The 24,671-nt window shown below is 39.1% G+C and overlaps 1 protein-coding gene across 1 annotated transcript in view; it reads left to right on the forward strand.

The window, feature by feature from the left end:
• Window positions 1-24,671, forward strand: part of MATCAP2 (microtubule associated tyrosine carboxypeptidase 2) — a 110,122-nt gene that overhangs the window by 5,542 nt on the left and 79,909 nt on the right. Inside the window, exon 2 of the mRNA XM_089917530.1 lies at window positions 688-757. Within this exon, the coding sequence (XP_089773656.1) occupies window positions 688-757 (70 nt within the window). The remainder of the gene's footprint in view (window positions 1-687; window positions 758-24,671) is intronic.

Here is a 24,671-nt window from a genome sequence, read left to right on the forward strand (position 1 = left end):
TCACATGATTATTACCATTTAGTTGTACAGTTTGGCCTAACGATGATAGTATTCTGAAAGTCATCAAAAGTGTCTTCTCTAGTTATTCAAATAAAAACCACAATTTCTCAAGTTATTTAGGTAAAGACCACACCTTATTATATTAATTTAAGAATAGAATCAAGGCTATGCACTCTAGAGCCCGCGAGCCACAACTACTGAGCCTGTGAGCCACAACTACTGAAGCCCATGTGCCTAGAGCCCATGCTGTGCAACAGGAGAAGCCACCGCAATGAGAAGCCTGCTCACTGCAATGAAGAGTAGCCCCCGCTCACCGCAACTAGAGAAAGCTGGCGCAGCAACAAAGACCCAATGCAGCCAAAAATAAATTATTTATTTTATTTATTTATTTATTAAAAAAAAGAATAGAATCAAGGCTCTGAAGAAGAGATAACTAGAGATTAAAGGTAGCCCTAGTAAATGAATATTTCCTCCTTCTAAGATCCTTTTCAACAAAGGAAATAGTAATCATGTTTTCACAGATAAAATTGATGGAAGGCTGAAAAACACAAAAAGTCAAAAACATTTACTTCAATAAGGACACTCCATATGTTATGTATGTGCAGTTACTTTTTCAAAGTATATTCACACACATTCTCATTTCATTCACAAAATAAAACAATGACCTAAATATTCTTATTTTTACAGGAATCAAAAAGGCCAAGATCTAACCATAAGGCAGTGGCAAGAAGGATTAAGGTCAAGTTCTCTACTTCAGGTTATCTGGCTGAAGGGCCACTTCTTTTACACATTCATTATAGTGAAGAAATAAGAACTATCAAAAGATGTTATATACTTGTTACTAAAGGGCTATTTTATTTGTTACAATATCTCCTATTAATGGTCACTAGCATCACATTTTAAGGGTTTTAAACAGTTTTAGTGGTCTTTAGCATCAGATTTTTTTCTTTTCTAAGTTAATCAATGAAAATGTTTCATATTCCAAAGTGAGGAAAAACAGATTGTGTGTGTGCTTTCTAACATATGGTACTGTTTCCAAAAACCCATGCAACTACAGTCATATTTCCTTTATTCAATAGAGTATTCTCAAAATGTATACAGCTCTAATCTCCTTTTTACTTTCTCAAGTGGTCAATACGGTATTAAGGGAATTCATATTTAAAGGACCATGGTAAATCCTTTCATAAAGACGAAGAATTCTTTTATGTACTTATTGAAGTATAATTTACATATGCTATCTTTACTTTTCCATACCAAGATTTCTCAAAGCTATATTCACAGAACCTATTTTTAAATTTTTTAGCAATCCCATATAAAAGAAAAGTAGCTCTTAAATATTAAAAAATAGCAGAAGTCAATGTTTCTTAAACATCAAAATCTCTTTATTGAACATCAAAAATAAATTCTTCTCCTTTTATTTTTTGGCCATGCGGCATGTGGGATCTTAGTTCCCCGACCAGGGGCCGGACCAGGGACTGAACCCGTGCCCCCTGCAGTGGAAAGGAAGAATCTTAACCACCAGACCGCCGGGGAAGTCCCAAAATCTTCCCCTTAAGTTTGAAACAAGAAGGTTCATTGTACTCCACTGACATCTGTCATGAACTTCTTTGTCTTTCAAACACTTCAAAAATTTCTCTTCACATACTCTTTCCAGACCTTGGTTCTTCCCCTGGCGCATTAGCCCTTCCAAATGTTGGCGTGCGTGACATCTGCTTTCACTCTCTGCCCTGCTTCTCACAGCCTGGCACCATCCGCATTCGTCAGCACCATTCATGCCTGGCAGGCACTAGGCCCTCAAGAAATGTTTGCTGATGAGTTCTCAGTGACCACAGCCTCCTACGCTCTGACCTCACCATTCCACAAACCTTCCAACTCTACTGACCTCCTCCTCTCTTCTGCTTGTCCACCACATATATGGCCACACTTGGACGCTAAACACAACCAGGAAGTGCTCCATCTCCAAGATTTCAAATCCCCAAACTGGCTTCTGATTGTAATCTAAAATCCTTATCTTTTCTCTACTGCTGCTCTCGCCTACTTAACCTGCAAGTCCCCTCTAACCCTAATCTTCAGTTTATTCTCCTTTCCCAACTTTTGGTCAAATTTAAAATGTCTCAGTTCATTTGTAGCCATGCCTATGTATTAGTCCTGACTTCCCACCTGCCCTTTTCTATGAGGCCACATGCTAAGTAGTTCATCTATTCTTAAAAGGTGGCCAAGCAAGTTTTAAAAAAGGTAGGAGCTGGCAGGGATCACCTAATTCAGCCCCCTAAAATAGCAGATGAGGAACCAAGAAGATTGTGACTAGTCAGAGATTTCCAGAACCTGTCATTGGCCCTTCCCAGGTCTCTTCCCCAAACACTGCCCAATTTTGATCTTTTCCTGGGCTAGCAATAAGCAGTACAATGCTCATGATGCTAGGCAGCTGCACCAAGATGCAGCTCCCAGTCAGCCATGTGATCAGGGGGGTAAACAATCAAAACCCATACAACCATTCTGTTTTTCATTTCCAGTACAGTTCTCAATAAATTACATGAGATATTCATCATTTTATAATAAAATAGGCTTTGTGTTCATTTTGCCCAACTGTAGCCTAATATAATTGTTCTGAGTATGTTTAAGCTAGGCTAGGCTAAGCTATAATGTTTGGTAGGTTAGGTGCATTAAATGCGTTTTTGACTTAGGATGGGTTTATCGGGACATAACCCAATCATAAGTTGAAGAAGATCTGTGTGTGTGTGTGTGTGTGTGTGTGTGTGTGTGTGTGTGTGTGTATAACTTTGTTGGCTTCTTTTCCTCTGCCCCACAACTAAGTAACTAAGAACTTTAAATTCTACCCTGGGTGCTCTTGTCTACCTACACACACACCCCCAGATGATCTCATCAGTTCCATTGACTTAAAATACCATCTGTATAGGGCTTCCCTGGTGGCGCAGTGGTTGAGAGTCCGCCTGCCGATGCACGAGTCACAGGTTCGTGCCCCGGTGCGGGAAGATCCCACATGCCGCAGAGCGGCTGGGCCCGTGAGCCATGGCCACTCAGCCTGCGTGTCCGGAGCCTGTGCTCCGCAACGGGAGAGGCCACAATGGTGAGAGGCCCGCATACCGCAAAAAAAAAACAAACAAACAAACAAAAAAACCATCTGTATACTGATGGTTCCCAAATTTATTTCTTTGGCATGATCTCTTCCTTGAACTCAGAACACTAATATCCAACCACCTATGTGAAATCTTGACTTGGACTTTTAACTGGTGTATTAAACTTAACAAATCCAAAATGGAATTTCCCCACTAAACCTATTCTTTCCCCAATCTTCTCCATTTCCATAAATGGCACCACTATCTACCCAGTTGCTCAAGCCAAAAACCTAGGGGTCATATTCAGTTCTTTCTTCTTTTCCTCCTACTCTATCCACATACCCAACCTACCATCATCTCTGCCTCCAAATATATCTTTTACTTCTCTCCCTCTCTGCAGCTTCCATTCCACTTTAAGCCATCATCACCCTCACTGGACCTACTGCAAGAGTCTCCTGTCTGGTTTCCCTGCTTCCACTCTCATCCTCTTATCCATCGTTCTCAGAGCAGTCAATGTGATCTTTAAAAAAAAAAAAAGCCATATTATGTCACTGCCCTGTTTTAGTGGCTTCTGATTGTACTTGGAAAAAAGTCCAAATTCCTTTCCTTAGCCCCTGCTACCTCTGAAATCTTTTCACTTTCCCCCAGCTCACTGGACTCCAACCGTGCTGACCTTCATATAGCCCCAGGATCAGGACAAGATCATTCCCATCCCAGGGCTTTTGCCTTTGCAATTCCCTCTACTTTGAATGCTTGTCTCCCCCACCCAACCCCGCCCCAAATTTCTCATGGCTGACTCTTTCTTATCCTTCAAGTCTCAAAAGTCACTTCCTCAAAGAGGCTTTTCCTGACCCCTCCGTACCCCAAGTCACCATGTCTAGTATACTTCTCTGATTTACTATACTTCATAGCACCTATTTGTATCTATTACATCATTTGTTTACTTGACTGTTATTTGTTTCTCCCACTATAAGTTCCAAGAGAACTGGGACTCTATCTGATTTACTCACCACAGCATCCCTGATGTATGTGCACAAGGACTGCCTGATATATGTATATCATATTTACATATGTGTGTATGCACTACCTGTAGTAACATAAATAATAAACATCTGTGGAAGGAGTAAATTAATGCACATCTTGATTTCTTCAAAATGTAATTAAGATAGGCAATATTTTTGATGTCTGATTAATAAAAAATATCCTTCCTCCCTCAGTCATTTACAATAAAACATCCTATCAAAAAAATATCACAGGGTTTCCCAAGATTTTTGTGCTGTCCTGACTATTTTCAGTGAGGTGAAAGGCAGAGGCAGTTTCACAAAGCATTCTTTTATTTGGCTTCCACTTCATGTTTTTCATTCTCCTGAAAAAGACATACTGAAAACATTCCATTCTCTCAATACAGACATCCCAAAAGCATTCAAACTGCACTGAAAAAAATTTCTTAAAGCTACAGAAACCAACTTTCCCTGGCTCTTTTTTTCTTTCAGAGTCAAGGAACATTGTTTACAGCTGCCCTGAGGCTTCCTTTAATGCTTGTTAGAATCTGGGATGTTGCAACCAGTTTCTCTGTTCTTTTATAATGGCAAGCTGCAGATTAATTTTCCTCGATTCATAAATTTCCAATGACATAGAATGTTGTAAATTGTTTCCAAGAGAACAGGGAGGAAAGTGAAAAGTATTTTCTAGAAGACTCCTTCCCTTATGCTTTTAAACTCTCATCTGAAATGTAAAAGTAAACAAATTATTTTAATGTTCTATTTTTTTTTTAGTTACTGACATAACTTCTCCTTAAGAAATTAAACTTTTTCTCAGTTTCAAGCATAATATATACTTGATCTGCTCTCAACAGAATGAACTTTTTCTATAGAAAGTGAAATATTATAGTTATTTGTCTCTCCACCAGCACTAACAATGCTTATTAGCAACCTTCTCCAGTCTTCACCATTCCTCTTTCTTGGCCTTTACTACCCAGCTTAATGATCAAATGTGTTCTAAGCCTTTAAAAAGGAAGATGTTGATCTTTTTTCTTAAAAAAAAAAAAAAATCCTATCCTCTCTTACTACAGAGATGTTTTGACTGACTTCTTTTGTCCTGAAACTCCACTGACTGTGAGTAACTTGCCATGTATCAATAGTTTGTACATGGAATATACACATTAACATATGAGTTAATTAAACAAAAGTTACTGAAAAAAATAAGAAAAATATAAGTTCTTTATCCATAACATAAAAATCACACCACAGATTAAAAAAAAACAATATTTCTTTGAAAATATCTATTTTCCTATCATTTTTGTATCTAAAATTTAATGGAAATCATCATTAAGGAGAATCAGAAATTGAAATGATCCACAATACAGTGCTGGTAGTGAACATAAAAATACCATTAAAAAAGTGAAGTATAATGCTGTGGTAGGATAACTACAATAGCATTCTTGGCTATTTTTGGAAAACTTAAGTTTAGTAAAACTTTAAAAAGGGGGAACGTGTATCCTTAGAGATAAACAAATTATTAAAAGCAGTTTTAATACTTCTTAACTTTATTTTGCAATCAGTGCTTTGAAAATGGAGTTTATATAGAAACAGGTATAAAGGAAAGTTTCTCAAAAAGATGGAATTGTTCATTGTTCTGGCAGATATGTAAAAACAATACTGACTCAAAAGCAGCCAAGTGGACAGCTGCAGATGCCTTACCCAATGGAAATACTAAACAGGCGTAGCACGAATCAATAATTAACAAAGTAGATGCACAAAGCTTGATGAGGATGAATAATTGCATAGGCTGGAGTGGTAAAAGAAGCTTATAACAGTACTAGTTTTTTTTTTTTTTTTTTTTTGCGGTACGCGGGCCTCTCACTGTTGTGGCCTCTCCCGTTGCAGAGCACAGGCTCCGGACGCACAGGCTCAGCGGCCATGGCTCACGGGCCCAGCCGCTCCGCGCCATGTGGGATCTTCCCGGACCGGGGCACGAACCCGTGTCGCCTGCATCGGCAGGCGGACTCCCAACCACTGCGCCACCAGGGAAGCCCCAGTACTAGTTTTGTAAGAAATTAGATAAACTCCTTGTTTTCATGAATTTGTTAGCAAGAGTACTTCAGTGCCTAATAGTACACAAAGAATATCTTTTTTAAATGCTTTGAATTAATTGATATTCCCCTTTATATAGTATTTATCACTGAAGATGTTTATAAATCAAAATGATCCACAAGAAAATACTGGTAGGATGAACATAAAAATAATTTTTAAAATAAGTAATGAAATAATATTCTAGATGGGCTAACTACAGGAGCATCAAATTGTTTATTTTTAGAATTCTTAAGTTTAACGAAATGTTGAAGAGGGAGGTATACCTTTAGTGTACATCATTTTCTAACTTGTGGTGTGTGTGTGTGTGTGTGTGTGTGTGTGTGTATATATATATATATATATATCTCCCTCCATGCTTGTCAGTAAGTGTCTTGAGGATAGTTATTGTGTCTTTTATGTACTCTAAAAGCACTAAGCACTGTCTCTTGTATATATATATAAATAGCTCTGAAATTAATAAAATAATACATCTTGGTTTCTTCAAAATATAATGAAAATGGACAATCTGATTACCCATGCTTTAGTAAAAACATCCAGAGTAAATTCTTTAGATGCTGAACATATAACTTGGAAACATCTTTTAGGAGTCTTTATTTTTTTGAGAATTACAGTTCTTAAACTGTAGTGACTTGAAAAATTAGAAATTTGCAGAGGTAACAGAGGTATTTATAGCAAACTTGGAAAGCAGTTTTCAGAGTTTAAGGTATATAAGGAAGTTAAGGAAGGTATGTAAGGAAGTTAGGTATATAAGTTTCATTTACATGCTTTCTCCTTAGGACATATGTTGTAAGAACAACTGCTGTTCTGAATGCAAAGGATTCATTGCTTATTACTATATCAAGCGTTTAACCTGAAGATGTGTTCCTTATCTACCTGCCCATTCTATATCATTTCTATTTTTCTTTGAATTATCATTGAAAATGCATGCTTTCTATTATCTACTTATTCCTTAACTTACAAATAATTGAGTACATACTGTGTGGTAGACACTATTCTAGTTGCTCTAAGTATAGCAGTGAACAGTCAAATATCACTGCATTTGTGGAAATTTTATTCTAGAGATGGAGACAGACAATAATCAAGATAAATCAGTAAGATTTCCTGTAGCACATGATGTGGGAAGCTGCCTCCGCCAGAGACTTAGCATTAGGAGTGAGGGGGTAAAGGAGTTTGGGGGTGTGCAGAAAGAGAAAACGTACGCACACACACCCTAGAAGCAGGAACATCTTCCCTAGCTTCGTGGGATTCTCCTCCCACCAGAGCAATGTGTAAAAGGAAATCTTGGGGCTTTGGTATATCGAAATTGCTCATCTGGGTGATTCTTGAGCACCACCATCCAGAAGTGCTGGCGTCCGATGCATTTTCCTTTGCTTTGCAAAGAAGAGTCGTGAACTTCAAAACCCTCCTAGATGGATTATAAATCCTGCTTTGCAGGAAAGGAAAACCCTCCATCCTTGGCCACCGGCCACCCCTCTCTGGAGACCCTGCTATCGCCCAGGCACTCCGAGCCAAAGGGGACACTTTGGGAATGACCGTGCTCCACGGAGGGACAGAGCCATCCCCCAGCTTCTCTACACAGAGCCTCGTCCACTAAAGCTCCAAAAATCAAAAACTGTAATTGCCAGAAGAATCATTAAAAACGAAACAAAACAAAAAAATAGTCCAGCCACTAACCTCATATGCAAATGAAATAAGCACTCTGGATCCTGCATTGTGAGCTCCTCTCCATACCCTGATTACCTTTGAAGCCCATATTTTTTTTCATTGAATTTGCATCTCTTTAAGACACAAGATTAAAACAAAATTCATGCTTTATTGGATTTTAAATGATCTTCCTTTTATTTATCCTTCATCTTTCTTATGTGGATATGCAAGCGAGAAGACCTGACTGGATATTCCCAACATGTTCACGCAATCTGTCTGTATAGAGGTTTGGCTTCTACAGACCAAGCCGTGTGACTGATAGGGTCTTGGTGCTCCAGCTGGGTGTGAGGCCTGTGCCTCTGAGGTGGGAGAGCCGAGTTCAGGACACTGGTCCACCACAGACCTCCCGGCTACACGTAATATCAAAAGGCGAAACCTCTCCCAGAGATCTCCATTTCAATGCTAAGACCCAGCTCCACTCAATGACCAGCAAGCTGCAGTGCTGGACACCTTATGGCAAACAACTACCAAGACAGGAACACAACCCAGCCCATTAGCAGAGAGGCTGCCTAAAATCATAATAAGGTCACAGACACCCCCAAACACACCACCAGACGCAGTCCTGCCCACCAGAAAGACAAGATCTGGCCTCATCCACCAGAACACATACACCAGTCCCCTCCACTGGGAAGCCTACACAACCTACTGAACCAACTTTAGCCACTGGGGGCAGACACTAAAAACAACAGGAACTACGAACCTGCAGCCTGTGAAAAGGAGAGGCCAAACACAGTAAGTTAAGCAAAATGAGAAGACAGAGAAACACACAGCAGATGAAGGAGCAAGGTAAAAACCCAACACACCAAACAAATGAAGAGGAAATAGGCAGTGTACCTGAAAAAGAATTCAGAATAATGATAGTAAAGATGATCCAAAATCTTGGAAATAGAATGGAGAAAATACAAGAAACATTTAACAGGGACCTAGAAGAACTAAAGAGCAAACAAACAAGGATCATGAGAGATTACTACAAGCAACTACATGCCAATGAAATGGACAGCCTGGAAGAAATGGACAAATTCTTAGAAAAGCACAACCTTCCGAGACTGAACCAGGAGGAAATAGAAAATATAAACAGACCAATCACAAGCACTGAAATTGAGACTGTGATTAAAAATGAACAACACAATAAATGAAATTTAAAATTCTCTAGAAGGAATCAACAGCAGAATAACTGAGGCAGAAGAACGGATAAGTGACCTGGAAGATAAAATAGTGGAAACAACTACTGCAGAGAGGAATAAAGAAAAACAAAATGAAAAGAATTGAGGACAGTCTTAAGAGACCTCTAGAACAACATTAAATGCACCAACATTCAAATTATAGGGATCCCAGAAAAAGAAGGCAAAAAGAAAGGGACTGAGAAAATATTTGAGAGAGATTATAGTTGAAAACGTCCCTAATATGGGAAAGGAAATAGTCAGTCAAGTCCAGAAAGTGCAGAGAGTCCCATACAGGATAAATCCAAGGAGACACACACCAAGACATATTAATCAAACTATCAAAAATTAAAAACAAAGAAAATATTAAAAGCAGCAAGGGAAAAACAACAAATAACATACAAGGCATTCCCCATAAGATTAACAGCTGATCTTTCAGCAGAAACTGCAAGCCAGAAGGGAGTGGCAGAACATATTTAAAGTGATGAAAGGGAAAAACCTACAACCAAGATTACCCAGCAAAGATGTCATTCATATTCAACAGAGCAGTTAAAACCTTTACAGACAAGCAAAAGCTAAGAGAATTCAGCACCACCAAACCAGCTTTACAACAAATGCTAAAGGAACTTCTCTAGTCAGGAAACACAAGAGAAGGAAAAGACCTACAATAACAAACCCAAAACAATTAGGAAAATGGTAATAGGAATATACATATCGATAATTACCTTAAATGTAAATGGATTAAATGCTCCAACCAGAAGACATAGACTGGCTGAATGGATCCAAAAACAAGACCTGTATGTATGCTGTCCACAAGAGACCTAGGGACACATACAGACTGAAAGTGAGGGGATGGAAAAAGGTATTCCATGCAACTGGAAATCAAAAGAAAGCTGGAGTAGCAATTCTCCTATCAGACAAAATAGACTTTAAAATAAAGACTATTACAAGAGACAAAGAAGGACACTACATAATGATCAAGGGAGCAATCCAAGAAGAAGACATAACAATTGTAAATATTTATGTGCCCAACATAGGAGCACCTCAATACATAAGGCAAATGCTAACATCCATAAAAGGGGAAATCAACAGTAACACAAACATAGTAGGGGACCTTAACACCCCACTTTCACCAATGGACAGATCATCCAAAATGAAAATAAATAAGGAACCAAGCTTTAAATGATAACATTAAACAATATGCACTTAATTGATATTTATAGGACATTCCATCCAAAAAGAACAGAATACAGTTTCTTCTCAAGTGCGCATGGAATATTCTCCAGGAGAGATCATATCTTGGGTCACAAATCAAGCCTTGGTAAATTTAAGATAATTGAAATTGAAATTGTATCAAGTATCTTTTCTGACCGCAGTGCTATAAGACTAGATATCAATTACAGGAAAAAATCTGTAAAAAATACAAACACATGGAGGCTAAACAATACACTACTTAATAACCAAGAGATCACTGAAGAAATCAAAGAGGAAATCAAAAAATACCTAGGAACAAATGACAATGAAAACATGACGACCTAAAACTGATGGGATGCAGCAAAAGCAGTTCTAAGAGGGACGTTTATAGCAATACAATCCTACCTCAAGAAACAAGAAACATCTCAAACAACCTAACCTTACACCTAAAGCAGTTAGAGAAAGAAGTACAAAAAAAATCCCAAAGTTAGCAGAAGGAAAGAAATCATAAACATCAGATCAGAAATAAATGAAATAGAAACAAAGAAAACAATAGCAAAGATCAATAAAATTAAAAGCTGGTTCTTTGAGAAGATAAACAAAATTGGTAAACCATTAGCCAGGCTTATCAAGAAAAAAAGGGAGAAGACTCAAATCAATAGAATTAGAAATGAAAAAGGAGAAGTAACAACTGACACTGCAGAAATACAGAGGATCATGAGAGTTTACTACAAGCAACTACATGCCAATAAAATGGACAACCCTGAAGAAATGGACAAATTCTTAGAAAAGCACAACCTTCCAAGACTGAACCAGGAAAAAATAGAAAATATAAACAGACCAATCACAAGCACTGAAATTGAGACTGTGATTAAAAATCTTCCAAAAAACAAAAGCCCAGGACCAAATGGCTTCACAGGCGAATTCTATGAAATATTTAGAGAAGAGCTAACACCTATCTTTCTCAAACTCTTCCAAAATATAGCAGAGGGAGGAACACTCCCAATCTCATTCTTCGAGGCCACCATCACCCTGTTAACCAAAACCAGTCAAAGATGTCACAAAGAAAGAAAACTACAGGCCAATATCACTGATGAACATAGATGCAAAAATCCTCAACAAAATACTAGCAAACAGAATCCAACAGTACATTAAAAGGATCATACACCATGATCAAGTGGGATTTATCCCAGGAATGCAAGGATTCTTCAATATACGCAAATTAATCAATGTGATACACCATATTAACAAATTGAAGGAGAAAAACCATATGATCATCTCAATAGATGCAGAAAAAGTTTTTGACAAAATTTAACACCTATTTATGATAAAATCCTCCAGAAAGTAGGCATAGAGGGAACTTACTTCAACATAATAAAGGCCATATATGACAAACCCACAGTCAACATCATTCTCAATGGTGAAAAACTGAAACCATTTTCTCCAAGATCAGGAACAAGACAAGGTTGTCCACTGTCATCACTATTTTTCAACATAGTTTTGGAAGTCCTAGCCACGGCAATCAGAGAAGAGAAATAAATAAAAGGAATCCAAATCGGAAAAGAAGAAGTAAAGCTGTCACTGTTTGCAGAAGACATGATACTATATATAGAGAATCCTAAAGATGCTACCAAAAAACTACTAGAGCTAATCAATGAATTTGGTAAAGTAGCAGGATACAAAATTAATGCACAGAAATCCCTTGCATTCCTATACACTATGATGAAAAATCTGAAAGTGAAATTAAGAAAACACTCCCGTTGACCACTGCAACAAAAAGAATAAAATTCCTAGGAATAAACCTACCTAAGGAGACAAAAGACCTGTATGCAGAAAACTATAAGACACTGATGAAAGAAATCAAAGATGATACAAACAGATGGAGAGATATACCATGTTCTTGGATTGGAGAATCAATATTGTGAAAATGACTATACTACCCAAAGCAATCTACAGATTCAATGCAATCCCTATCAAACTACCAATGGCATTTTTCACAGAACTAGAACAAAAAAATTCACAATTTGTATGGAAACACAAAAGACCCCAAATAGCCAAAGCAATCTTGAGAAAGAAAAATGGAGCTGGAGGAATCAGGCTCCCAGACTTCAGACTATACTACAAAGCTACAGTAATCAAGGCAGTATGGTACTGGCACAAAAACAGAAATATAGATCAATGGAACAAGATAGAAAGCCCAGAGATAACCCACGTACATATGGTCACCTTATTTTTGATAAAGGGGGCAAGAATATACAGTGGAGAAAAGACAGCCTCTTCAATCAGTGGTGCAGGGATAACTGGACAGCTACATTTTAAAGAATGAAATTAGACCACTCCCTAACAACATACACAGAAATAAACTCAAAATGGATTAAAGACCTAAATTTAAGGCCAGACACTATAAAACTCTTAGAGGAAAGCATAGGCAGAACACTCTATGACAAAAATCACAGGAAGATCCTTTTTGAAATACCTCCTAGAGAAATGGAAATAAAAACAAAAGTAAACAAATGGGACCCAATGAAACTTAAAAGCTTTTGCATAGCAAAGGAAAACATAAACAAGTTGAAAAGGCAACCCTCAGAATGGGAGAAAATATTTGCAAATGAAGCAAATGACTAAGGATTAATTTCCAAAATTTACAAGCAGCTCATGCAGCTCAATATCAAAAAAACAAACAACCCAATCCAAAAATGGGCAGAAGACATAAACAGACATTTCTCCAAAGAAGATATACAGATTGCCAACAAACATATGAAAGGATGCTCAACATCACTAATCATTAGAGAAATGCAAATCAAAATTACAATAAGGAATCAACTTATACCAGTCAGAATGGCCATCATGAAAAAATCTACAAACAAAATAAGGTGGAGAGGGTGTGGAGATAAGGGAACCCTCTTGCACTGTTGGTGCAAATGTAAATTGATACAGCCACTATGGAGAACAGAATGAGGCTTCCTTAAAAAAGTAAAAATAGAAGTACCATATGACCCAGCAATCCCACTACTGGGCATATACCCTGAGAAAACCATAATTCAAAAAGAGTCATGTACCACAATGTTCATTGCAGCTCTGTTTACAATAGCCAGAACATGGAAGCAACCTAAGTGTCCATTGACAGGTGAATGGATAAAGAAGATGTTGCACATATATGTAATGGAATATTACTCAGCCATAAAAAGAAATGAAACTGAGTTATTTATAGTGAGGTGGATGGACCTACAGTCATTCATACAGAGTGAAGTAAGTCAGAGAAAAACAAATACCGTATGCTAACACATATATATGGAATCTAAAAAAAAAAATAGAATCTACATTCTTTTAAATGTAGCTGTCCAGTTTTTTTTCAAATCTAAAAAAAAAAACCGTGGTTCTGAAGTACCTAGGGTCAGGACAGGAATAATGACGCAGTCGTAGAGAACGGACTTGAGGACATGGGGAGGGGGAAGGGTAAGCTGGGACGTAGTGAGAGAGTGGTATGGACATATATACACTACCAAATGTAAAATAGTCAGCTAGTGGGAAGTAGCCGCATAGCACAGGGAGATCAGCTCGGTGCTTTGTGACCACCTAGAAGGGTGGGATAGGGATTGTGGAAGGGAGACACAAGAGGGAGGAGATACGGGGATATTTGTATATGTATAGCTGAACCACTTTGTTATAAAGCAGAAACTAACACACTATCGTAAAGCAATTATACTCCATTAAAGATGTTTTAAAAAAAAGAAATCAGTAAAATATGTAATAAATTATATAATGTTAAGTGCTAAGGGAAAAAAAATAAAGCAGAGAAAGGGTATAGGAAATCTGAGAAAGGAATGGAATTTTAAATTGAGTGGCCAAGAAAGGCCTCAGTGAGAAGTGACATTTGGATTAATTCCTGAGAAGTGGAGGAGCTAGTTCTGTGGGCTTAAGGCCAGGGTGGGTGCTGGGGGTGGGGGAGCATGCCAGGCAGGGGAGGTCCCAAATTGCATTGGTCATGAGGTGAAACAGTGCTTGGCATAGCTGACGAATATCTAGGAGGCCAGCGTGTCTGGAGGAGACCAAGGAGGAGAGCAGTGGGAGATGAGCCCAAAGAGATGGCAGTAGGCTAGGTCCTAAAGGACCTCATAGGTAAGAAAGGAAGCCATTGAAGTGTTTTTCACAGAGAACTGACATTATCTGACTTTTTAGCAGGATCATGCTGGCCACTGAGTTTTGAGAGTAAAGTGAAGAGGGCAAGAGTGGAAACATGGGGTTCATTTAGGAGGCTACAGTTATAATCCAGACAAAAGCTTGTGGTGGCTTGAGCCAGACAAGTGGCAGTGGTGATAGTGAGAAGTGGCTGGATCCTGGATATATTCTGAAAATAGTGTTCACAAGATTTTCTGACACACTAGGATGTGGGGTTATGCACTATCTGTGACTGTCAAATTTCCATCATATGCTCCTAATTGGTGAAAAAGATACAAATTCTCACTTGTTCTATCATTTTTAGAGTATGATGTTCCCTGACATAACTTCAACTTTCCTTTTGTTCCTGAGTTTGAAAACACATCCCACAATTATTTCTATGTCCTATCTCAACCTTGAGGAAAGATAAAGAGAAAATGTGGCTTTGAAAATTGATAGTGCCAATGCTATCTTATGAGTTTCTCAACTGTAAGCTCCAGCCTTATTTCATTTCCCTTGTTGGTGTTCTCAAGGCCTGTCTCAGAACCTTGCACCCGTTAGGCTCTCAGAAAATGTTCGTTAAATGGTATAGTCTCCACATTTCCCACCCAATAATGAACAAAAACAACAGTCAGCCCCTGTCAACTGCACAATCATAAATTAAAGTTTGTATTTTAGTATTTAGTATATTATGCCAGGGTACTCATTGGGTAAATGTAGTTGAGCTTCCAGCACCTTCATTACTACCACCTGCAATCTGAAGTTGTGTTAGCTTTTTTGCACCTGGAAAGGTAACAAAAAGGCGGAGGAGACTGGTTTTGTAATTCGCATCTGGGACAGAGTGTCACGCCACCTGTCTCTTGTAAAATCTACTGAGGAGTTAACGCCCCCTTGAACAGCGCACAAATGTGCACAAATGGGGATGATCAGTCAAAATGCGTCTATACGAAAGGCTGGAGACCCGAGCCTCTCCCAGGGCCCCGCCCACAAGCTCCCGAGGCACGGGCCTGCGCTGTGCACTCCGGGAGTTGTAGTTCCTCCTCTCTTCATGCGAGCCAGGACGCAGTATCTCTGGCGCCTCCAACGGCGCGCAGGCTCCGTGAAGCGCGGCGCACGCGGACGGCACGCGTTTCCTAGCAACGGGGGAGCGGCAACGTCACGCCGGCGGGCGCTAAGAGCAGCTGCCCAGTATTGGGCGGCTTTGAGTACCTTTCAGCACCTGCGGGTTGGAGGGAACGCTGCTTGCAGCTTTCTGTCGGCACGTCTCCGTCCGTCCTTACCCGCGTTATCCTAAACCCGGTCGCCGAGAGCAACCTTCCTCCGCGACCTCGCGTCTGAGGCACTGCCGGAGGCTAGAGGCGGCCCGCCGGGTTCCTGTGTGGCCCTCGCCCCCAGCGCCCGCGGAGCCCGCCGCCCGCGGCCTCAGCGGGACGATGCTGGAGTCCATTCGCGTGACGGGTGAGTGCCAGGAAGGGTGGCCCCTGGGCTGGCGGGAGCGGCCAGAGTCGTCCCGGCCGCTTGCGGCGAGTACCTGGAGGCCGTGGTGACGGTAGCATGTGGGCTTCGGTGCTCAACGCAGCGCCCTGAACAGTGCGGAACCCGCGGAAGGTGCTCAGAGAAAAGGTGTGCAGGGGAGAGAGAAAACGGTCCCTTTTCCTTTTGTAACTTATTATCAGTAAGCGCGTGCTGTGAACTGTAGTGAGGTAAAGTGTAATAGATCGGCCCTACAAATGTACAATCTAAATATTGTTAAATTCTGTTTCAAGGCTTGTTAGATATGTAATTAGGCATTGTAGTGCACTAGGATCTAGCTTTCTAGAATGTTCAGAAGTCAGAGCTAAGCAAAAGAGCACATCTCTATATATCAGTATTTATACTCTTTGTCTCTATGTATGCTTTTATTCTTAAATCAGAACGTTTTGAGTTGATATTAAGAGGTCACTTTATAGTAAGTATTATACCAAGCGCAAAAAATGTTTGTTTAGACCCCAGGTCAGAAAGTTGTTTGCCTTTTGTTATTTTTAGAAAATAACTGTATATTAATCATTTAAAAATTATCTTACACAATATTAGAATAATTTCCTAGGCCATTTTCCCATCATTTGATTCTGCCTAACATTCCTGCAAGACAGCGTTCTTGATAACCTAGTATCATGACTAAAAACACGGAAGAACAGCAGAGTAAAGGGAAAGGTCTAATCTTGAAACTGGCTTCAAAATAAGACCAGATTTTTTTACTTTAAGGCATCGCTGTACCTAATAGACCATTTTTATGCAAAATTTTAAATTGTATAACGAAATTCACTTTTAATGAAAATATTTATGGTCTTAATTTTATATTTCATGTTCCAGGTTATAAAATGAGGATTTGATTTTGTGCAGTCATGACATTGCTGTGATTTATCTCATTGTTATTTATGTTGTCAGGAAACAGACAATTAAAAGATCTTAAGAGGCAACTTAAATTGGCATTAACTTTTTTTCTTAAAGTGATTTGATGTAGATCCTGTTCTTTCATCTTAAAATACAGTGAAAATTGAAAGTTATTATTTTTTAAAATTTATTTTTGGCTGCGTTGGGTCATTGTTGTTGCACACGGGCTTTCTGAAGTTGCAGCGAGCGGGGACTACTCTTGGTTGCGGTGCTCGGGCTTCTCATTGTGGTGGCTTCTCTTGTTGCGGAGCATGGGCTCTAGGCGCACGGGCTTCAGTAGTTGTGGCACGTGGGGTCAGTAGTTGTGGCTCGCAGGCTCTAGAGCGCAAGCTCAGTAGTTGTGGCGCACGGGCTTAGTTGCTCCGTGGCATGTGGGATCTTCCTGGACCAGGGCTCGAACCCGTGTCCCCTGCCTTGGCAGGCGGATTCTTAACTGCGCCACCAGGGAAGTCCCGAAAGCTACTTTAAAGTACCATATCTTCTTTTTGTATTGGAACAGAGTCTCTCAACCATGACACTATTAATGTTGAGTCGGTGGATAACTCTGTTGCGGTGGGCTGTCCTGTGCATTGCAAAATGTTTAGCAGCATCCCAGGCCTCTTCCACTAGAAGCTAGTAACCCCCCTCCCCCCACACACACAGTTGTGACAAACAGAAATGTCTCCAGACATTGCCAAATGTCTCCTGGAGGGCAAAATTACCCTCCCCCCCCCCCGCCACCCCATTTGAGAACCACTGCCCTGGAGAAAAAATATACTAGTTAGAAAAATATACTAGTGAAGTTTATTAGATAACTATTTAGAAATAACATCAATTAAGATGATTTCCCCAAAGCATAACAATCATGGTAGAGGAAAAATACAATTATGATAATATTAGTTTTAGAAAGCGGGTATCTGACCAGTTAGCAACAAAGTGGATCTCCTGTTTTTCAATATGCAGAGTTGGAAGTTTGAGGAGAGATACTTTCTAAAATAGTAGACCCACTCCTCCTGCCTCAGCTCTCTTCCCATAATTTAGTGGCAATAGACGTATCAATCCAACTCTGCATGTTGCATTTCCTGAGATAAGATAATCTGGCAGTGTATTTCTGTAGTTCAATAAAAATTCAAATAGTCATTTGAGACAATTCAAGCCTCATTTAAAACAACTGACTGGGGCTTCCCTGGTGGCACAGTGGTTGGGAGTCCGTCTGCCAATGCAGAGGACACGGGGTCGTGCCCCGGTCTGGGAGGATCCCACATGCCGCGGAGCGGCTGGGCGCGTGAGCCATGGCCGCTGAGCCTGCGCGCCCGGAGCCTGTGCTCCGCAATGGGAGAGGCCACAACAGTGAGAGGCCCGCGTACCGCAAAACAAACAAACAACTGACTGGCTGTTTTTCAAAATAGTTTCTCCATTTCTTTTATAAATTTCTTGACAAGTTAAAAGGATAGTTCTAGAACCCCATGCCTAGCATTTTGCTGACATATCAGAAAGCCCAGTTTCAACGGCCAGAAACTTTATGAAGAGAGTTTAGCTGAAAGCATGCCCTCCTTTTCCCTCACTATCACATCATTCATTGATATCTTAGAAGCCCATGTTCTTCTGGTTAGCATCAAGAGCATGCTTGTTTGTGGTAAGGGTACTGATGGAAATGTGTTTATTTCTTTTCAGCTTTAAAATAAGTATAGAGCAAACATTGTTTTATTTCAGGACTGAAGCAGTTACTTGCTTCTGAAATCACTTCCAATATAGTATCTTACTCACTATTGACTTATTAGTCATGATTTAATATAATCTAAATATAACATCCTGGTGAACTGATTGGAGAAGTAAAATAAAAAAGAAAGATTTGTATGTTATATATGCTGTTTGAAATGGGATCAAATCAGAAGAGATTTCTTTACCTTCTCATAGCTTTTTAAAGAAGATGGTTTATTATACTAAAGCCACTAAAATGTTGATTGTAGAATGTAGAATTTATTACTTAATGTTAAATTTACCTTGGAAATCCAAATTTCATGATTCTGAATATCTTCCCATTTACATTATTCCATGGAGTATTTCTATAGGAGCTGAATATAGTATTGAATATAATAATACTGATAGTTAACACCTGCTTAGTACAAGCCAGCATTGTTCTCAGCACTTCACATATATTACCTTTTTTGATCCTCCTACTGATACTGTGAGGTACATAGTAGTAGTATCCCATTTTACAGATAGGGAAACTGCAGCACAAAGATGTTAAGTAACTTGCTCAAGGTCACAGCTGCTAATAAACAGCCAAGATTCAAATCAGAGAAGCTCCATTCCAAAGCCCCACTAGGAAAGTCAGAACCCTTGTTTAAATGACTATATGTTGATTTAAGCCACAAAATTCAACATGTGTATCTCATTTAACATCAGTGGTACATTAGCTGATAGTTTACTCCAGGTGCTGTTAAGTTCTTATCACAGGCAAGTCTAATTTTTGCCTGGAAAGATCATATTTTACTTGACTATGAAATTGTTTTCAAAATAGAAGAAGACATCTAGCTCATTAAGTGAGTAACAAAATGCTATCAGAAGCCATATAAGAGTATGTTATTTTATGAATTCCTACTGCCTGTATCTTGTATGTGATATAAGAAGTGATTAATCATCTGGAAATGAAGCTCCTTTGTAACAAAAGTGAATGTTTAAAACTACTGGAGACAAAAGTCTTAAGAGCAGTGTTTGGCCATGTGGGATGAATACACTTAGGCACATAGCTCCTGTCTGTCCTACAGCAGTAGGCACCTGCCATTAAAATTTATCTTCAACATCACTAATTGTTTCACATTTTTATGCGTCCTGGTATGATTTTTGCCTCAACCTTCAGGCATTCAAGTCCTGAATCCTTTCTCTCCTCTCAAATATTCTGTTTCCTTGGCTACCTCTCAGGGCAGTGAGTGAGCAGAAACAAACATAGATGTATGCCATAATGGGACTTATAATTTCAGTGATAAGGAAGGCCATCATATAAACAAATGTAAGACTGCAACCGTGACAAGTGAGTCAAAGAACCTTCCAGGGAAGTTTTCCTGAACAAGTGATACTTGAACTGAAGGATGAATAGGGATTAAGCTAACAGAGAGGAGAGGGGAGGGCTCTTCAAACACAGGGAACAGAATATGAAGATGTTTTGTGTCTGGAGAGGGAGTGGTGAGTGTGAGGGACTGACAAAACGAAGGGAAGCTAGAGTGGACTGATTAAGGGAGAACATTGTGCATGATGGGGCCAGAGAGGCAGAGTGACCTGACCATGAGTGACCTCATGTGCCATGATTAGGATTTTCTCTTCACCCTAAGTGGAAAGCCTGGGGAAGTTTTTCTCGCATGTTCACTGTTGTTTTAGGTGGTATTGAATGCATTTTCTTTTACCACAGCCCATCATTTCCCAGCATTATAGAATGCCCTGCATGCTTCTAACTGCAAAAGCACACCACCACAAGCAGTTTCTGACCAAAAAACAATAGTATCACATTATAAGAGTCCTTGCTGCTGATAGAGTAACACTGAAGTGCCCCTAACCGGGGCTGTGACATTTTTAAGAATCCTGAAGTATAGCTGAGTTTCTCAGTTCTTGAGTGATACTAGCAGTGCCTTTTCATCTCTCTGTTTACTTACAGCTGAGAAACTATATTGGATAACGTTGAATTTGGAGGTATTATAATTAAAAGATTACCTGTTATAATGCAGACAAATTGGGCAATAAATGTTGTCAAAGATACTGATTTTTTTAAATATACCAGTTTAAAAATTATAGTGTAACTTACATTCAGTAAAGTGCTTGAGTCTTAAATGGGCAGCCTGATGAATCTGTACATATGTAACCACTGTGCAGAACAAGATAGCTTTCTAGCCCCCGGTACCCTGGTACCTCCTCCCAGGTTATAACCCCTCCCTCAAAGATAAGCACTATTCTGCCTTCTAATACCATACATTAGTTTTGCCTGTTTTGTTTTTTTTTTCTAATTTATTTATTTTTGACTGCGTTGGGTCTTCATTGCTGTGCAAAGGCTTTTCTCTAGTTGTGCTCGGGATTCTCCTTGCGGTGGCTTCTCTTATTGAGGAGCACGGGCTCTAGGCCCGCAGGCTCAGTAGTTGTAGCACACGGGCATAATTGCTCCACAGTATGTGGGATCTTCCCAGAGCAGGGAATGAACCCGTGTCCCCTGCATTGGCAGGCAGATTCTTAACCACTGCACCACAATGGAAGTCCCAAGTTTTGCCTGTTTTTGGACCACATATAAGTGGAATTATACAGTATGTAGTCTCTTGATCTAGCTTTGTTTGCTCAGTATTGTCTTTGAGATTCATCTATATTGTTGCTTGCAAACTCAGTTTGTTCTTTTTCATTGCCATATAGTATTCTATTGTATGAATATACCACAATTTACTCATCCTTTCTGCTGTTGACAGATGTTAGATCATTTGAGTTTAAGTAATGATGAACAGCTTGGCAAAACTAAAGTGTTTATCTTGTTTGGGAATTGTTTTATTTTGCCTCTTCTTCTGTTTGTAATCAAGCAACCTATCGTTTTGTGGTATAAAATTACCCCAGGTTCTCAGGTTTCATAAGTATAAGTGAACCATATGAAATTGCCATTTTATGGGTCAAAATTGGTTGAATGGTATTTTCCAGCAGGCTTTGTTTCTGATGATCTGATCTTCCTTTCAGCCAGAGACCTTGTAACTACTGTGAAACCTCACCTATTTCAGTTGTGAAACACTAAGAGTTTAGTGAGCAGTGTTCCCCTCTTTCTTCCATTCCTTTAGATGAGGATCAGGAGACGCTGATGGGTTTAGTGATGAAGCCACTATTACAGAGAGGTTATTGAAAGAGTTGGGAATGGAAGCCAGGAATCCTGGTATTCTTTACTCCTGTTCTAGTTACAAATTCAGCTTTCATTGTGTTGGTAATTTCAGTATAGTCATCCACTTGTGAATATACTATCAATTTTAATGTAATATTATTTTCCTTTTTTCCCTCAGTATGGTTAATCATTTTGGGGTGAATGATTTCTTTGATCAACAAGTTATTTTCATTTTCTCCAAGGTTATAGTGAAGCAGATTGCCGGTGGCTAAAATGTTACCTTAAATAGTGACTTTTAATATGAGAGTATGATTTTTATTTATTTTATTACTTTTATGAGAGAAAATGAGTTACACTTGCCCCCAAAGAAGCCTGCTTATGCTTAAAGTTTTGATTTTTCAGGATAAAAGGAGTTAGGAGAATAGGATGTTCTTCATTGAACTCTTCTTCTTGTCCTTTTATTATGTTCTTAAGCCTGTTTTAAAGGTTGTTTTTCTTAAACAGTAGTAGTATTTAAAATGACAAAAACAGTATTTTAGGTTTTTTAGTACTTAATACAACTAAAATAAGATTAGCATGACTCTGAGAAATTAATTTATATCTATCTTGTAAGAGTTGTTTGAAGGTCCACATGCTCCACATTTATGAACTTCATGGGATATCAGCATTTGGCAGGATTGACATTTACTATTAAATAGATACACCATTGGTACTCCCAGACTACTTATGAGCAGATGGAGCTTAAAAAGGACTGATGCCAAACCTCTCAGGTAGATAATTAGCAAGTGAGCTGAAATGCTGCAACTCCTGGGAGGGGGAAAGGGGTTCTGTCATGCACACACTGTAATTTCTCTCCCACTCCCCCAATTCCTCCTTGAGTGTTTTGGCAGCTGGTTTAGGACTTTTGTTTAAGTATCCTGAAGTGTATAGGTTGTTTGAGTTGGGACAGAATTAAGAATGTAGATGCTTTATGACAAAACAACAGAAAACTCTATGAACGCAGCTCTTTGATCAACAGAGCTACTGAGTCTTAGGAACCAAAGAAAGCACTTTTTACATTGAATATTCTTTTTTTTAAAAAAATCAATATACCTGTAACAAACCACCCAAATTAGGAATTCTTCAGAGTAGTTTTGTTAACTGATTTTAATTTGAGGTAAATCCCCCCTTTTTTTATTATTAAATTCCCCCTTTTTATTATGAAGACCAAATGAGAAAAACCTGATTACCTCCTTTTACCTTCCTGGCTGTGCCTAGTCCTTAACCAACTTTTCTCAGTTTGTGATACCCTTATTCTTATCTCAGTTCTCTTGCTCTTTTCCTTTCAGTGTCTGTTTCAGTCTGACTTTCATTATCACCTCTTGTCTCCTAAACTTGTGGTGTCTTGTTAGGGACACCGACATTGTTCTTGGGCATTTGGGGCCTGCAGCTTGTGTTCCTTAGCCTATGTTTGCCCATCCTACCCAATTTTGACTATCAGTTGGCAACACTTAAGTATGAAACCCCTGAGGATCTGGGACTTACCAGCCATTGATGAAAGTTTTGTTTGTTCTGTTTATTCACATTGTTGAATGGCTTCTTTGTACAGTCAACCTTCAGCATGACCCTGTGCAGTCTAGTTCCTATCTCTCAGCTTGTCCATGTAGTAGACATTTTATTTAGCCCCTGCAAATTTATACTTTCATGTTACCTTTAGACAGCAGAATTCAAATTTCATATGTTGGCCTAGAAAATGTTAACTAGAAGGACTTCTAAGTACCTTACATATTTGGATTGTTTATTATCTACTTTTGACCTCATACTGTTTCTTTACCCTAAACCCTAAGACTTCTGGGCTTTAAAAACTTTTAGTGCAGGGTTTCCCTACCGTGGCATTATTTTAGGATGAATATTTTTGTTGTAGGAGGCTGTCCTATGTATTGAAGGATGTTTAACCTCATCCCTGGCCTCTACCCACAAGACACTAGTAGCATCCCTCCCTAATTGTGACAACCAAATGTCCCCTGGAGGGCACAGTTGCTCTCATTTGAGAACCACTGGTTCAAGGTCTTCCAGGCTATATTTCCACTTCTACAGTCATCTCCTCATAGAAATATAGAGTGGTTCCAGAACTACAAATACCTGTATATCTAAAGTGGTCAGAGAATGGCATGTTTAGGGTTGTGCCATTCATTCATTCACTTATTTATTCAGTGTACATTTATTGAATACCTACCAGATACCATGCTAGATGTTGGAAAGAGAAACATGAATAACACATGGTCCTGGTACCTATCTTAGTATTGAATACATCAGTTATTCAGATTACTGTGTCTTACTAGGGTGCTGTGTTTGTACAGAGGAAGAAAAGATGTAGTGCTGTGCATGTAGCAGACTTAATACTGAATGTCTGTTGATAATTGAATGAATGACCTTATATAATAGAATGAGCATGGACTCTGTAATCAGACACATCTGCATTCGAATCACAGTTTGCTCTTCACTACTTTCTTGTCGTATAACCTTGAGCACATTACTTAACACTCCTGAAGCTTAATTGGTATAACATGCAAGGTTTTTGGTGAAATCCCAAACTCACATAAATGTGTCAACAAATAGTGGCTGCTATTATTATTATTATTTATTACTACTTATTATAGAAAGGATCCCTGAATGTCTAATCTTGAGTGAGTGAGCGACAGATCTATGTGGATAAACAGTTTTTTTAAAAATGGAATTAAATAAATTGTCTCCTTGACAAGGAAGGCAGCTGTCCAAGTCAGCTAGCGTTGAAATTGCCTCCATAGTAGGAGCCAGAGGTTGAGGGCTAGAGGCATAAGGATCCATGAGACTTAGAAAAGAGAGGTGGTTGAGAGAATCATGTATCACATTTGCAGAAAGGATTTAGAAAAGGTTTATAAGCAGACATGGTCAGATAGGAGTTCAAATACCAGGATTTAAGACAAACTCAAACACTTTTGTCAGTTTAGAATTGAATCTGAAAGCTCTTAAGGGTTTACCTGAAATCCTCTCAAATGTTTCTCTTCCTTCCCTG

The sequence above is a fragment of the Delphinapterus leucas genome, chromosome 9 (assembly GCF_059928025.1).
Source record: "Delphinapterus leucas isolate spDelLeu-1000000601 "Yukka" chromosome 9, BTC_Dleu_Yukka2, whole genome shotgun sequence".
NCBI lineage: Eukaryota > Metazoa > Chordata > Mammalia > Artiodactyla > Monodontidae > Delphinapterus > Delphinapterus leucas.